Raw genomic sequence first — 17,582 nt, 5'->3', positions numbered from 1 at the left:
AATGAGCATTTCTCATGTCCAAAATAAATTTCCCAATCACAACTTATTGAAGGCTTTTTTTCATTTTGTTTCCTCAACTTGGTGTATCTATCGTAACAAAAAATGCGAAAATGAAGAATCGGGCTACATGTTGGCAATGGCTTAACATAAAATGGGTTCTGATAAACTTGTAGTTGCTCCCAAAGAAAAGGAGAATTTGTTTTATATTTTACAACACAACAGTAAAATCCTATATCAGCGATGGTGACCTTGGCATGTACTTCAGAGTTCATACAAATAGCGTTGAAGGTCTGCAAACGAGTACATACCTCATCTCAGTGGCTAGAATGAACAATCTCAGGCTGTACATATACGAACAATCTCATTAATAGTAGATTGCTGTATCCCAGCGACCGCAACTCTGTATAATAGGTGGCAAGTATCTTTGACCAATGTCAACTATTGACAATAATGAATCAAAAATCAAATATGTACTTGCCAATACAAGTAACTTTCTTAATATTTCATAATTGGCGCTCATACAGTTGATGTTTTAGCAGCAAGATGTATGAGAGTCTTTTTGTGGTAAGTGGTACGTAGCTTCTTGTACTTTTGCAAGAAAGCCGCAAGATCAATCTCTCTGTCAAGGAAATGCTGGTGTAGATTGTCAGATTCCTCTTCAGTCTTATTCGCAGACTCTGCAAATATTATATATCATATTTAAAACTACCCTTTGTCTCAATAGTAATAAAATTGCTATAACCAAAACTATTGTTGCAAACTACAATTTTAAGTCACACCTAGAATCCTCTGGACAAGAGATGCTGGCGAATTCAGTTTCAACATTTCCTCTTTCTGCTTTTCAAGCTCATTTAGTTTCTCTTTTGCGGCAGCTAACTCAGTTGTCCTAATTATTCTACACTGTTTCCATAGGAGGAGGAAGAAATAACTTTAACAATCAGCAATAGCTCGAAAAGAAAAAAATCAAACAATCATAGGATTGTGTTCTTACTTGATTCCTAAGTTCCATGATACGAGGCTCCTTTTGAAGATTTTCCTCTGTAGAAGGCAATAGTTTAGGCTCTACCACAATTTAACAGCAGGCCAACCATTTAATGGCAATATAACAAATAAAAGAAATTAAATAACTCACCTGCAAGCTGCAAATTCTCCTTGCAAAGTTCATCTTTCAGCTGATCAGGTCAATAAGCCAAAATAAAAAGTCAATATACTACATCACTATTACATTTATTTATTTATTTTCGTTTTGTATCTTTTTCTTATCTCTTAAAATACATACACCTCAAAACATGTAAAATTTTAATTTTTCTAAAATTTGTTTAGGAGCATTTTGACTAAACAATCAGTCCTTGATTTAAAAAAATAAAATAAAACTAGTGTATTCATATTTAAACTACTAAAAAGAAAATTTACGAATTTAAAGACATCTGTCTTACAGTAACATAAATATTGGTCAGATAGAAAATGTTAATATTTCTTTTTCATTTTCATTAAATAAATAATTATATACAAGTCACTTTCCACACTTTTTAGCAACAGGTTCAAAAAAATTAAATAAAATAATTCAAATTATATTCATACGTATCTACAGCACCACCCAGTTGAAAGAGCATAAACAAGATTAAGGGCAATCTGAAACAACGGAATTAAGGGTTTCGGGAAGGGGCAGTGGCGGCAACATCCAGTAACAACTACAAATGCATCCAGTGGCAAAGACAATGAAATCACACCCAATTACAAGAGTCAAATTTCAGATCTAACAATCACACAGAACCATTTCAAATGCAGCGTGACAATTAAGACCAGGTTTAATCTCTGGTGGGTTTATGAGTTTAGGCTGATTTTCATTTTCATGAATATTGACTACACAGCTCCACCGTGCTGCTATTTTACGTCTACTTCCTGAGTTAGCCAAGTCAGAAAATCCTATCATACTTATGCATTTGGACACAACCCACCAACCCAAACATGATTGCAGTTCAGGATTCTTCGATCCCTTCTAATGTGTAAAATCGTAAGATTCTAAGAGTTGACGAAAAAGTTTGACTTGTGTAGGAATAAGATCAACTGTCGTCAGATGTTAAGCTTTACAAATCAGCACCTTTAATCATGCCTATCAGTATCACACAATTCTCAATACAATGCAAATTGTTCGAGTCAAGAAGCTGGTAATACAAATTGAAGAACAAGTCATTTTGGTGCATGAATTGGAGTTGAATGCAAGAATCACAATCTGGAGAAATTCTCCAAGGCCTCAGTCTGCAAGGGTCATCACTTAGGCGTGAAGGTTTTGGTCAAAATGGAAGAAAACAGTGACTGGAGCGGGAAAATTGTGCCAAACTGCAGTTCTAACTCTTGTTCAACTTAGGTAAGGTTGCATCTAGCGGATTAGGAAATACTAACCTAAATAACATACTTTAGTATTTACTTCTACTTTAGCAACTTGTGTTTTAGTTGCAAGACAGAACATGTTTCGACTTCGGGCCATCAGCTTTCACTTTTAATTATTGACATGATACTTTAAAGTATTGTGTAATCTCTAGTATCAAATTAAAATATCTAATTGATGTGAAAATTGTTTTTATTTCGATTAATGTATCTTTTACTTATAAATAAAATCCATAATAAAGCACAGTAAAATTTGTTATGGTTTTTCAAATACAAATACAAATATTTAATTAATATATAATAATTTTAATAATATTTATTATCAGTTTTAATTCTAATATTATTTCATTTTAGTAAATTTTAATAGACCTCATGCATCTCATGCTCCTAGAGTCGCATTTTACGTTATTGATCACGAATCTTACAATTAACAGATCAGTCATTCTGCAAATGGATCTTCAAAATCACTGATTTGTTTGAGATTCAATACATGCGCATGCCTCTAGTAACTTTCAGCAAAAGATAAAACTTACCCTTTGTAAAATGTTATAAAAGGTATCAATTTATAAAACTCAATACCCTGGGTCAATTGATTGATAATGCAAGACGCAGCTAGTATACTACCAATTATTTTTCAAAAGTGTGAGAAAGTTCCACCAAATTGCATTTTAAATTATCCACGTTGCAACTTGCAATACTCCTGGAAGACAAATGAGAATACATTGGCACCATCCTCTAGATTTTTAGAACAAAATAATAATGTGGCAAGTTATAACTTTGGGAGTGAGTTAACAAAAACAGTATGACGTGGACTTGAGAGATTATATAAAGGAGTTACAATGCTATACAAAGGTTGTTAAACTTGAGAGTTTATGACAAGGACCCCCATAAAGTCTCGACTAGCAGAGTTGACTAGTAAACTCAGTAAGAGACATAATAAAAAACATAATAATAAACCCGTTAATGACACATACACTTAACAAAATAGTCTAAACACACATAATACTCTTATTCACCAAAAGAAACAAATATTCTAAAGACAATAATAACTCAACTTCATAATAAAATAAAATAGCAAATCACAATAAGAAAATGTAATAATACACTGGTACTGAATAACATTAAACTACACTCCTCGAACTCCATTGAGAGAAGAAAGTGAAATACCAAAAAGAAAACATAAAAGTTCCAAGGTAACAACCACTAGAAATTGGAGTAAAGATATGAAACTTACATTAGTTTGAATCTTGACCTGATCAAGCGAATGTAAGAACTGCTGGTATGCATCTTTGTCAGATAAAAGCTTCCGCAACTCATCAACACTGCATTTTGTAATGAGAAGAAAAATCAATTAAGATCACCATATTCAAAAACTGGAACAGTTCACAACTTCAAAGTAACTAGAAAATACTAATTGTACAACTAAGAAAACCCGTCCAACTATTTTTCATTTACAAAATCAGATACAACACAATTATGAATAGCAAATAAACTGTGAAAACTCAAACCTCTTGTCCTTCAAAACAGCGATGACTCCAGCAGCTTCAGAGGGCGGAACATGAGAAGAAGGCCTATGCGGTAATGAAGAAGAAGATCCAGACGGTGTAGCAGGCCTAGACGAACTTGGTGAACTTACCACTGATGGTGGATACCATGACTGTGACTGCGAGGAACCATCCTGTGATTGTTGCTCTTGTGATCCCCTGCGCATAATTGGAAAACAGAAATTCTTATATGCTATTAACCACTATCACGCTGGAAATTCAGTTTATTATCATTATCGTTGTTCTACTGAAAGTTTAATGTTACCAAATGCACGATAGCGATTAACTGGCCAAAAATACTATTATTGCTTTTCATATATGCTATTAAGCTCTATACGTTTTGGATTAATGGAAATAAATGGACAGAAATGTGTAGATTAAAACGGAACGAAGCATAATAACATAATAAATCTTTTGTCCTGTTGTTTGATATATTATGAAATTCTAACAAAACACTTATCTTCTGTATATGTAATCATATATTACCTTATTTTAAATCTTACATATATACATTTCAATCATGTGTTATCATTCTCTTTTTAGTGTCACCAGCCACATGCCTATATTTGCAGCAACTAAGGCAGTAAAAATATGTTTTGGAAAGAAAAATACTTTTAAGGATGATGGAAACTCCCGGGGAGATTGACTTGGTTTATATAATAAATTCACAATTAAAAAAGAGGGATTAATTTTTATCTAAATTAAAAAAAAAATGGCGTATCTATGTGCCCAAAAGAATGTGAAGGGAAGATCATGGGCATCTCATCGAAAAAGATAATCAAGAAAGAGGGGTTATGCAAAATATAATGAGTATAAGTTAAATCATAAATTCATAGTTAAAACAAAAACAAATTATGTAATCTAATTTTAAGGAAATGACGTGCAATCCTAATGGAGCCAGGTGGGAAAATAAAGTACTCGCTGCCAATCTATGGTCTCCTCCCACGGCGTCTACAGGGTGGAGGGTTGAAGAAATCAAAGGAGAAAACAATAAATTCCCAAGAAACAGATATCCATTTTTATCATACACTCTCCGGTTCGGAAAAAAAGGGCTGAAAACAAAGGAATCAAATGGAATGAGCTCTCAATCCAAGAAATGGACATTAACTATTTAATCACATCCCTTTCCCCCTTCAATTTCTTTCCGTTAATCTAAACCAAGAAAGATGCATGTATATGAAATTTAACGAATTGGAGTTTCAGGGGCGCAGAGAAGAATTACCAGAATCTGAACATGGCTAACTGGTTCCGAATTGCTGATCCACCAAACGAAGAATTACCAGAAACCCTCGAAATTTCAGAGAGAAGGAAACTTCGCAAAGTGGGAACAAAGTTCCTTCTATGAATTTAGTTTGATTCATATAAGTTTTAGACATAAAAACCTTTACGGGCTCTGGGCTGACTTTTCCGGCCTGGCCCATTCATTTTTGCCAAAGTCGGTTTCAAATGAACTATCAGTTTCTTTTATCACTTAAAATAATTTTAACAAAATCAAATTTATTGCAATAAATTTCTATATTATAAATTTATATTAAAAGACATAGTTTGGTCTTACTCTTTAACTTCCCTCATTAATCATTATCAATTATTACACTATTAAAGTTGTAGGAGTGGTTTCACTTGAATATACTATTAAAGGAGAGGTTTCACTTAAAATAAATAATGAAATATTTATAGTGTTTAACTAATAATATAAAAATTATTATTATAACTTGCGAACACAAATGTGTTTATGTGTTTCCATTATTTAATTTTCATAAAAATTTAAGTTAAGATCGAAAATAAATATATAATTAATTTTTAAAATAGTTATTAATGTAAAATTAAAAAATAAAATATTTATAAAACAAAATTTAAAATAACACTTTAATATAATTTTTTAAAATAATAATTAAAAGAAAATTATTTATAAAATATTAAGGATAAAATCAAAATAATGAAATGTGGACAAAAAAGAAGATATCTTTTTTATATATTATTACATATATCAAAAATCTTATAAAAAATAATAGTATAATAACCAAATCAACCAAAAAGTAAAGAAAAATAATGAAAAGTATGTAAAATAAGAAAGAAAATGTAAATGGTTTACGGAACTGGTTGTGCATGTTCGATGTGGTTACAACTACAAAGTGTGTGGTAAGAAGAGATATGTGCTTGTTCCTCATATTCGTGGTTGTTTGTATTGTGGCTCACATGATATCTCCGACCTTGTTACGTAATGTCCAAAAAAGTTCGTTATAATAAGCTCTAATTTGGCTCTGATATCATGTTAAGTGGACTTTAAACCTAATTTAACCCCACAAGACCGTTTATAAGATTACACCCACTTATTTATTTATATATATATATATATATATATATATATATATATATATATATATATATATATATATATATATATATATTACATTCTCCAATTGAAAAGAGTTTAAATAAGGTAATCAATTAATTAAACAACATTTTTTTTTCATTTCCGATTTTTTTTAATACATCTTCTAACTCCATCTTATACTATCTTTTTTAGTAGTTCAACGATAACTCCTTTTTTCAATATAAATGTGAGAAATATATTGTTTGTTTAAATATTATATAATCAGTTATATAAGATATTTTAACTATTACTACAATATAATATATGTAATATTAATAAATTTAATTGTTGTAATTTGTAAAAGTTTCAATATTTTTGTGTCTTCTATTTGTTATGTTTTCTATTCTTAGTTGTTCCTATAAGACATTCTTTTACCGAACATTTGAACCATTTATCTTTATCTTTTCAAAAAGGTGTCTAGCCTTTGCAAACTATTATTTAATTAGAAGATAAGTATTAACACTACCTACATGATATATAAATGGACCAACAAAATGTGGGAGTAATAAGGTGGTCTACTGGCTAGAAGGAAGAGAAGGAGAGGAAGTTCCTTCGTACTATCAATTTGAAGAAATAAGATTGATTTATTGAGATTTAAATATAGATAGTTTTTATTTATTTTGTAAATAATTTTTATTTATTTAGTATATGAATTTTATTTATTTAATTTGAAAACGTAGTTAAATTTAAAAGTAATACTTAAAGTTAAAATATAAGTTAAATTTAAATAAAATGGTAACTTCAAGGGTAAAAATGAATCAAAAAAAGACAAAAAAGGGGAATCTCATTCATCTATAGGTATATGTATAGGGAACTGAGAACATCTTGGCCCAACCAGGCATACACACGTACATCTCGGTCTAAGTCATGGGTAAGTACATATGAGATACAAACCTACATCCATCAGACATACAGACGTATATCCCTCAGACATACAGATGTACATGTCACCCTAGTGGTTAGAAGGAAGAGAAGGGAAAGGAAGGTCGTGGGTTTGATTCTTCTTGCTATTAATTTGGAAAAATAAGGTTGGTTTGGTGAGATTTAAATATAAATAGTTTTTATTCATTTATGGTAGCTTGAAGGGTAAAAGTGAACAAAAAAAAAGACACCAAAAAGGAGAATCTCATTCATGTATACATACATCTATCATACATACAGATATGGGCCCAGGTATACATACCTACATTAACCTTAGTAACTAATATTTAGTAATCAATTTCCTTTAATAGGTAGAATGTTGGTAGATAAATTTAGAGATCAATTATAATTTTTTATTCATAATATTGATTATTTTAATAATCAATATTTTTTTTTAACTTTGTAAACTAGTTTCTAAATTGGTCACTATAGTTATTAACAACTTTTGGTTAATAAAATTGGTTATCAACAAGACATTCTCTTGTAGTGAAAGGGATCTTTGCATTCATTCTTTACACACACCTCACCTTAAATTATAACTAACTTGTGCTAGAGTGCCTACGCGTACTCACCATCCAAGAACATCGTTAAATAGCAATTTAGGGGAAGACCTGCGAAAAGAGAAAAGGAATGCAAACTTTTGAGACAACACGATTCCATACAAAAATAATATAAATTATTTTCTTATTTTCTCTACGTAAGAAGGAAAGTTTAAAAAGTAACATTCCGTTTGACCTTGTTTTTGACATCATGCTATATTTTTGGAAACAAATAGAGGTTTAGAGTTTCTTATTATCTAAGTGAAAATTCAGCTCTTAAAAAAAGACTTATTTGATAACTTATCAATAGTAGTAGATGAATATTACCATAACTATATTTCACTTAAGTGAGATTAAGGGCAAATATAATGTTGTTACTTTTAGAGTTTTTTATCCAATGTGACAACTAAGTTTTTCAAATAGCTCAATTTATTCATGACATTGTTGTAAAATTTGTTCATGTCACATTTTGTAAAAAGAATGGAACAAATAACTATCCTAAGATAATGTGAGTTGATACTTGAGATAAAATGTTTTCATTATATTTTTGCCAAATTATTTTCATTTATTCTTTTTTCTGTAATTTGTTACCAAGCAAAGGTTGAGTAATTTCAAATGCACTATTTTTTTTTTCTGATAGCTCGCAAATTACAAGGTGAAACTAACGTGATAGTAAAACACATAAAAAACAAAATGATAGTAAGAGAAAGAGAAAGTACAATGAAAGGGGAAACAAATTATTCATTATTAGCTTTGCTTGACATTGATTGGATTTGAGACAAATTAAAGTTAGATGAATCCATCATGACATGATATTTTGTCTACGTTTGCACAATGTAATGCGATTCTAAATGAATGATATAATTTCAAATTTCTTAAAATGAAATCACAGTAATTTTATATGACTTTTGAAAATGCTTTATTTTTATTTTTTAATTTGAACTGAAGTTTTGTAAGGAGACACATTTTAGTGTAATATAAAAATTAGATTACATTGAAATCATGCAAACGATCTCAGTTCAAATTAAACTACACTGTCTCGTATCTTTCTTCCATAACCTTATTTCAAACCAGATCATACTGTCATTTCTATATTCAAATTGAAAAAAATAATAATAACAATGAAACAAGATTAGACGTATCAAGATAATGTTTAATCCAAAAATTTTTCTTCGTAAAAAATTATTTATAATTATATATAAATTTATTTTATATATTAATTTAATAATATTACTATATCATATTAAAATATTATATATATATATATATATATATATATATATATATAACATTATCACGTTTATCCCGGTACAAAATAAACATGATTTGACTTAAAATGTTTTTGAAATTATGTCGTACAATAAAATTTTATATTTATCCATATACGTAAAAAATTTATCTATTTCAGTAATTTTTATTTAAAGTTAACTATCATGAAAAATCCTCAATCTTTAGGCATATCTTCAGGTAAAAGTAATCAAAGACGTCAAGATCATGTTGGCACTAAAATGAGTATTTAATTTTCTAAAATAATAAAATAAACAGAAAACATTAATAAGAGTGCAAACAGAAAACATTGATAAAAGTGAATGGGCCAAATGGCCATAATTGCACCAGAAATCAAGAAAAAAGGAAAACATTCCTAATTCTGTAGAACAAATAATTTTTTTCCTTCTAATTATACTAATTTTTATAAAGACTATTTATGACAATTAATAATAACAATTAATTTTTGTAACTTATTTTTATGGGTACATATTTATTTATTTATTTTGTTTATCTTTATGTTTGTTAATCATTTTTTAATTTTAACATTCTATAATAAATTATTTATAAAAGTGGTCTTGATAAAAATAAAAAATACTTTTATTTAATAGTTATGATAACTGATAAAAATTAAATCAAATTTTTTATATTTTAAATTTTTATAATTATAATTGTTAATTTAGTATTTTTTATTATCATAAAAATCTCAATATTAATTAATTAATATATTATCTAAATTGGTAATTATAATCACTAATTATCTTTTATCATTAAAATTGATTATGTAATATTCTAATGAGACAAGACAATCGATCATCAAATTAAAATAGTACTTTTGAGAAGTTATTCTGTTTATACATGAGTTAATTTAATTAAAATAAAAATTATATTTAATACTTCCCTTCTCTATGTATTTATTTTAATTAATGTTTCTATAAAGGAATAAAAATTGATAAAAAATAAACAATAAAAGAAACTAGAATAACGTTGTTAAAAATATTAAGAATATTAAAAAGACAACTTTAAACGATATAAATTTAATCAATCAAATTTATATGTCACAAAAAGGAACACAAAAAAAAACGTAATAAGATTATAAGAAACAAATAAAAAACAGACTCATAAAATGTTAAATAAAATTAAAAAAAATGTCGAGTGTAAATAAAAATATAGTCTCACCTTACAAAATAATATTTTTATCTTTTATTTCTCTTATTATTGTGTCATTTCATACACAAACAGCAGAAGAGAGTAAAAAAAATATAAAACGATGGAAAGAAACATGTGTAAAGAGTCTGAGATTTTTTGATATATACTTAAATATCAGGTATTATTAGCTTGACATCGAATAAATCTCCACAGACTATTTTACTTTTTAATTTTTTTTAATGATTAGAATAGCTCAATAAATAAAAATTTGTTTTAAAGAAAACATTTTCCTTGGCAATATTTTAGAAAGAGCTGACAGAAGATTCCTTGAGAATGGGAGCCACAATCTGTGATGGACCATAGACGTAACGACACGTGGATAAGTATGGCATGTAGGATGATGAATGAGTACTACAATACATCTAGGGTAGGTATATATTGTATCGTGCCAACTTAGACGCAAAGAAGATCCAAAGTAGCGTAAGCGCCAAACACATCCCCAAACATTCAACGGCTGTGATCTTCTACTGCTCCTATCTTTTCATCTCATCGGTATATTCTCCTATTTCTTTAATCACCCTTTGTCCTTATACACTCTTTAGCGTTGCTGTGTAGTTGAATTCTAAGTCGAAGGCCGTTTATTATTCTCATCGCTCTTTCTCTTTCTCTCCCTCTCCCTCGCCATTTTCATCTTCAGCATCTGCGTTTTTCTTTCTGAACAAGTGAATAAAAATTGAACCCCTTCACGGTTCTAACATTCTGCACACAACCATCGACCCACATTATTAATCTTATTCATATCCATATCCATATCCACCGACAATGGTATATTTATCTGTATGCATATTTATTTCATCGTCATAGATTCTGTTTATGTCTTTAACGAGGTTTAAAAAAAGTTCATTTTTTCCGACAATGGGATTTGAACAGGACACAGTTCTGGTACCTCCGTGGCTGGAACAACTTCTTCACACACCTTTCTTCAACGTGTGTCGAATTCACGCAGACGCAGCTAGGAGTGAATGTAACATGTTTTGTCTAGATTGCAATGGTGAAGCCTTCTGTTTCTATTGCCGTTCTTCTCGACACAAAGATCATCGAGTCATTCAGGTGGGTGGAGTAGAACACACTTGTTCCTATATATATACACATGTATTTTCTGAGTTTAATTACATGGTATAATGTTTTTGAAAATGTGTGAGGCTGTTGTTTATTGATGGATAGATAAGAAGATCTTCGTATCATGATGTAGTGAGGGTGGCCGAAATTCAGAGGGTGTTGGACATAAGTGGAGTACAGACATATGTGATAAACAGTGCTCGAGTTTTGTTCTTGAATGTGAGGCCACAACCAAAATCTGGGAAAGGAGTTGCTCACATTTGTGAGATTTGTGGAAGGAGCCTCTTGGACCCATTTCGCTTCTGTTCTTTGGGATGTAAGGTGAAATATTATTATTACTATTACAACAATTATTAATCTTCTTCTTATTATTATTTTTTTGTTTTGCCGTATTGTTCATTTCATTATCAACATGCACATCATTCACAACTCAATCATCCTCATCATATGGGTATAACACCCACCACCCATACATCATCACCTACATTTGAAACCCCATCGCCATCATTCACCATCAGAATTATATTCCCTCTACTTTTGAATATTCATCATGTCCGACCATAACAATATTTTTAATTCATTTTTAATACTCATAATCATGATTATAGTTAAACAAAGCACGAGTTTTGCGATTATTTAAGTTGCGAGTATGGTTGGGAACATGGCGTGAGATACCATTACTACTAATTAATACGTATATATACTTTAATTGTGGGATTGAACTAGCTTGAAGGAATAAAGAAAAATGGGGATGCAAGCTTTGCTTTGGATGGTAGGAACGAAGAATTAACAATGGAGACTACCACCACCACCACTACTTCAACTTCAAGAGGATCGGTCTCATCAAATCAGCAAGAAGAAGGATTGCGTGAAGGTTCAACACAAGACATGTATCAAGCCACACCTCCTTCAAACGCAAGGAGAAGAAAAGGAATTCCTCATAGGGCACCCTTTACCTCCTAGGGATGCTTATTCATATTCTCCAATATTCAACTTCATCTCCTCACCACATAAATATATTTTTATTTTTTTACTTGTAATATATAATATAATACGACCCTCTTTGGTGGGAAACCTCGTGATTGTAAATTTTTTTTCAATAAAAAAATGGGAGGCTTTGGAGGGGGGTTTGCCCAAGGTCCGTGATGAGGGAAAAAAAAAAGAAAGGGTATATAGGAAAGTTCCCTCTTTTCGGGTCCAAGAAAAAACGAATGAAGATTCAATAATGCAGATTTGTTTAATGTTTAATTGTTGTGGGTGTATGCGTAATTAAGGAATAAAAAGGCAAATCTTTGGGAACTCCGTTTTATAGTTTTCAATGGCCCACCATCCACATGGGTCGTTTACATAAAGATAACCATAGCTTTTTTTTTTTTTTTTTAATTTATTTATTTATTATATATATTTTGTATTTTATTTTACTTATTAATTTGTGAATTTGTGTGCATGTAAAGTAACGGGGACAAATCAACTTTCTATTTATCATTGCCAATTTTGGAGAGCTGAATGAGTTGGCCTCACTTTCTCTCCTTTTTGCCCTACATAACCTCCTAAAAATACGCCCTCTGCTTTTCTCTATATTCCTTCGTTAATTTCTTTCCTTCTTTCACTCATTTTTTTTATCTCTGGAAGTGTCACAAATGTGAATGATTAGTTCTGCTTATACCTGGCCACACAAAAAAGTTGAATTTATACTTTATCACTGCGTAGTGACTTTTTCTGTGATTATTAAAACCAATGGCACAATGCAATTTTTTTTTTCTGGGACAAAGAGACGAAATAGTTAGGTAGGAGCGCTGGAAATTTGGAGCCTCACTTAAAGACAAAAAAACTCAAAGATCTATCTATCTACCCAACTTTATCCTGAATTGATAAATCTGCAGAATGAATGAATAATTAAATTTAGGTGATAACGTTATCGACTTTAAAACAAGAATATGGATGACGTCGGAGTTGTTCGAATACATTAAGATAATTAAGATGTTGAATTTCATTGTTAGTACAAGTTTTACCTATTGTTTCTCCGGATTTTGCTTTTGATACTAGTTGAATTTATTTTTAGTGAATATTAAATAAAGTGGATGTGAATTTCGGTCAATTTAACTAATAAATATTTTAAATTTAAATTAAATTGTTTTAATTTATGATTCTATAATGAAGACAAAGTTGATGTACAATTTATTCATATCGTGGATCAACTTTATAAAAATGTTTCATTTATTGAATTCTCCTTTTATATGAATATCAATGTCAATCGGGAATTCGTATCTCTTTCCAATAATCATATTTTTATATTTTTAGATAAAAATATAATAATAAATGTTAAGTATAGTGAAGAAGAATATAGAAGATGGATTGAAGTGAAATTTTTTGACAAATAAAAAAATGTAAAGATGAAAGAATATAAATTGCAATAAATTAAATTTCCAGAATAGAAATTGGTAAAGAAAATCAATAGCGACAATGACCCAAATTGCAACGATCATCACTAAATTTGTGAGTATATCTTATTTTTCACAATATGATTATTTATATTGAAAAAGAAATAACTAAAAATTTTAGATATGATTTAATTATCGATAGGTTTAATAATTTGAAAGAACAAAGAACAAAGAACAATATATTAGATATATGTGATTTCTTTCATAGCTATAATTATATTAAATTACATATTTATTTTATTTATATTAGTGATTATTATAAAATATATAATCTTTTAGTATATTATTTTGACTCTCCTAAAATCAGATCCGTCATGGTTTTTTTGATTTAATTTTTAATTTTTTTAATTTTTAATTTTATAAAAATTTGTCACATGTCAAGTTATAATTGTGTCACGTGTCAATGTCAGTGCCACGTGTTAGTTTGTGGTTATGTTATGTTTTGTGTTCAATTTAGTCCCTATATTCGTTATTTTTATTCAATTTAGTCCAAATTTTTGTTAAAATGAATCAATTTTTTTCCTTTAAAATTGGCACCAAATTTAATATCTTTTATAAAAATTATACTAATATTTTTTTAAATTGACATTTTTATTAATTATTTTTGAAATTCAATTATAAATTATTATATTTAATTATAATTGAATATAATTTTTAGATTCAATTCTTAAATAGAATATTTCTAATTGTTAAAAATATTAGTTTACTTTTTTGACCTATTTTTATTTTCAAGCCACCCACAACTAATAAGGGTTGATTTTATTAAGTTATAATCAAATTTAAGGTACATCCCATTGTATGATAAAAAAATATTGATTAATAAAGTTTAAAAAATTGTACGAAAAGTATTGCGCAACTCTCCACTTATTTATTTATTATTTCATACTTATTTGTCTATCTGGTTTGGCCTATTTTTTTTTGTCAGCCCCTAATGCAAGTAATAAGAGGTGATTTTATTAAGTTATAATTAAATTCAGGGCACATTAGAGGTACATCCCATTGGATAATAAAAAAAATTATTGATTAATAAATTTTAAAAAATTGTACGGAGAGAATTACGCAGCTCCACACTTATTTGTTTATTATGCCTCACTTATTTGTCTATATGGTTTGGACTATATATTTTTTTTTCAAGTCAGGCATCTATTGAAAGCAACAAGGCTTGATATTTGTAACTTATAATGAAATTTGGAGTACATAAGTGGTACATCCTATTGGATGATACAAAAAGATTAATTAGTAAATTTTAAAACATGGTACGAAAAATAACACGTAATTTGGCCTTTTTTTTTTCATCAAGCCAGCCACCTAGTGAAAAAATAAGGCTTACTTTTGTAACTTATAATCAATTTTGTGGTACATAATACGTACACCCCATTGGATGATAAAAAAAAAGATTGATTAATAACTTTTAATACTTTGTACGAGAAATAATAAGTTGTTCCCCACTTGTTTATTATGCCCAACGTTTTTGTCTATCTAGTTTGACCTCTTTTTTTCTTCAAGGCAGCCACCTAACACAAGTTATAAAGGTTGATTTTTGTCACTTGTAATCAAATTTGTGGTACATAAGACGTACATCCTTTGGATGATAAAAAAATATTAATTAGCAAATTTTAAAAAATTGTACAAAAAGTAATACGCAACACCCCAATTATTTTTTTATTATGCCCATCTTATTTATCTATCTGGTTTGGCCTTTTTTTTAAGTCATTCATTCAATGCAAGTAATAGGGTTGTTTTGGTGACTTGTAAGCCAATTTATGGTATATAAGAAATATTTCCCATTGAATAACGAACAAAAGATTGATTAATATATTTAAAAAAATTGTACCAAGAGTAATATGTATACAGTTTTGCTAGTTAGATTCAGATATGATTTGGTTTTTGTTTTTCATCAAGGCAACCACCTAGAGAAGAAATAAGGGTTGCTTTTATAACTTATAATTAAATTCGTGGTACATAAGAGGTACATCTCCATGGATGATAAAAATATATTGACTAAAAACTTTTAATACTTTGTACAAAAAATAATACGTTGCTCCCCACTTGTTTATTGTGCCCTAATTTTTTGTCTATCTGGTTTGACCTCTTTCTCTTCAAGGCAGCCACCTAGTGCAAGTTATAAAGCTTGATTTTTGTGACTTGTAATCAGATTTGTGGTACATAAGACGTACATCCTTTGGACGATTAAAAAAATATTAATTAGAAAATTTTATAAAATTGTACAAAAAGTAATATCTAGCATCCCACCTATTTTTTTATTATGTCCATCTTATTTACCTATCTGGTTTGAGCTTTTTTTTGCGTCATTCATTCAATGCAAGTAATAAGGGTTGTTTTTGTGACTTCCAAGCAAATTTATGGTATAAAAGAAATATTTGCCATTGAATAACAAACAAAAAAATTGATTAATATATTTAAAAAAATTGAACCAAGAGTAATATGAATGCAGTTTCCTACTTAGATTAAGATATGATTTGGCTTTTTTTTTTCATCAATGGAGCCACCTTGTGAAAAAATAAGGATTGCTTTTATAACTTATAACTAAATTCGTGGTACATAAGAGGTACATCTCGTTGGATGATAAAAATATACTGATTAATAACTTTTAAAACTTTGTATAAAAAATAATACGTTTTTCCCCATATGTTTAATATGCCCAACTTTTTTGTCTATCTGGTTTGACCTCTTTATTTCTTCAAGGCAGCCACCTAGTCCAACTTATAAAGGTTGATTTTTGTGACTTGTAATCAAATTTGTGGTACATAAGACGTACATCCTCTGAATAATAAAAAATATTAATTAGCAAATTTTAAAAAAATTGTAGAAAAAGTAATACGCAACACTCCACTTATTTTTTATGTCCATCTTATTTACCTATCTAGTTTGACATTTTCTTTTTAAGTCATTCATTCAATACAAGTAATAAGGATTGTTTCTGTGACTTCCAAGCAAATTTATGGTATATAAGAAATATTTCCCATTGAATAACAAAGGAAACATTGATTAATATATTTAAAAAAATTGAACCAAGAGTAATATGAATGCAGTTTCCTACATAGATTAAGATATGATTTGGCCTTTTTTTTCATCAAGGCAGCCACCTTGTTAAAAAATAAGGGTTGATTTTGTAACTTATAATTAAATTCGTGGTACATAAAAGCTACATCCTGTTGGATGATCAAAATATATTGGTTAATAACTTTTAAAACTTTGTATAAGAAATAATACGTTTTTCCCCATATGTTTATTATGCCCAATTTTTTTGTCTATTTGGTTTGACCTCTTTTTTTCTTCAAGGCAACCACCTAGTGAAGTTATAAAGGTTGATTTTTGTGATTTGTAATCAGATTTGTGGTACATAGGACGTACATACTTTTGATGATAAAAAAAATATTAATTAGCAAATTTTATAAAATTGTACAAAAAGTAATACGCAACAACTCACTTATTTCTTTATTATGCCCATCTTACTTACCTATCTGTTTTGGCCTTTTGTCTTAAGTCATTCATTCAATGCAAGTAATAAGGGTTGTTTTTGTGACTTCTAAGCCAATTTATGGTATATGAGAAATATTTCCCATTGAATAACAAACAAAAGATTGATTAATATATTTCAAAAAATTGTACCAAGAGTAATATGAATGTAGTTCCCTACTTAGATTTAGATATAATTTGGCCTTTTTTTTTTTCATCAAGGGAGCCACCTAGTGAAAAGATAAGGTTTGCTTTTGTAACTTATAATTAAATTCGTGATACATAAAAGGTACATCTCGTTGGATGATAAAAATATATTGGTTAATAACTTTTAAGACTTTGTATAAAAAATAATACGTTT

General features: G+C 29.0%; 2 protein-coding genes across 3 annotated transcripts; one reads left to right on the top strand and one right to left on the bottom strand.

The window, feature by feature from the left end:
* Window positions 1-141: 141 nt before the first annotated feature.
* Window positions 142-5,312, bottom strand: VPS37-1 (Modifier of rudimentary (Mod(r)) protein). The gene is made up of 7 exons (XM_028084977.2): window positions 5,155-5,312; window positions 3,897-4,091; window positions 3,623-3,710; window positions 1,133-1,172; window positions 992-1,038; window positions 780-900; window positions 142-677 (listed from the first exon to the last, which is right to left on the bottom strand). Exons 1-7 carry the CDS (start codon window positions 5,166-5,168, stop codon window positions 517-519), a joined length of 666 nt encoding a protein of 221 aa, XP_027940778.2. The 5' UTR covers window positions 5,169-5,312; the 3' UTR covers window positions 142-516.
* A 5,472-nt stretch (window positions 5,313-10,784) lies between these two features.
* Window positions 10,785-12,599, top strand: LOC114178115 (protein RGF1 INDUCIBLE TRANSCRIPTION FACTOR 1-like). 2 transcript variants are annotated; one of them, XM_028063846.2, is made up of 4 exons: window positions 10,785-11,006; window positions 11,112-11,291; window positions 11,406-11,621; window positions 12,027-12,599. In XM_028063846.2, the coding sequence occupies exons 1-4, from the start codon at window positions 11,004-11,006 to the stop codon at window positions 12,261-12,263; spliced, it is 636 nt and encodes a 211-aa protein (XP_027919647.1). In that variant the 5' UTR covers window positions 10,785-11,003; the 3' UTR covers window positions 12,264-12,599. The 2 variants fall into 2 exon arrangements, with proteins under 2 accessions (XP_027919647.1, XP_027919637.1); XM_028063836.2 differs by lacking the exon at window positions 10,785-11,006 and having other exon boundaries at window positions 11,082-11,291.
* The last annotated feature ends 4,983 nt before the right edge of the window (window positions 12,600-17,582 follow it).

This window comes from Vigna unguiculata, chromosome 1 (genome assembly GCF_037176805.1).
Source record: "Vigna unguiculata cultivar grain cowpea cultivar isolate G323 ecotype 2 chromosome 1, ASM3717680v1, whole genome shotgun sequence".
Taxonomy (NCBI): Eukaryota; Viridiplantae; Streptophyta; class Magnoliopsida; order Fabales; family Fabaceae; genus Vigna; species Vigna unguiculata.
Note: the sequence above shows the minus strand (reverse complement) of the source record. Positions and strands in the feature narration are given on the sequence as shown.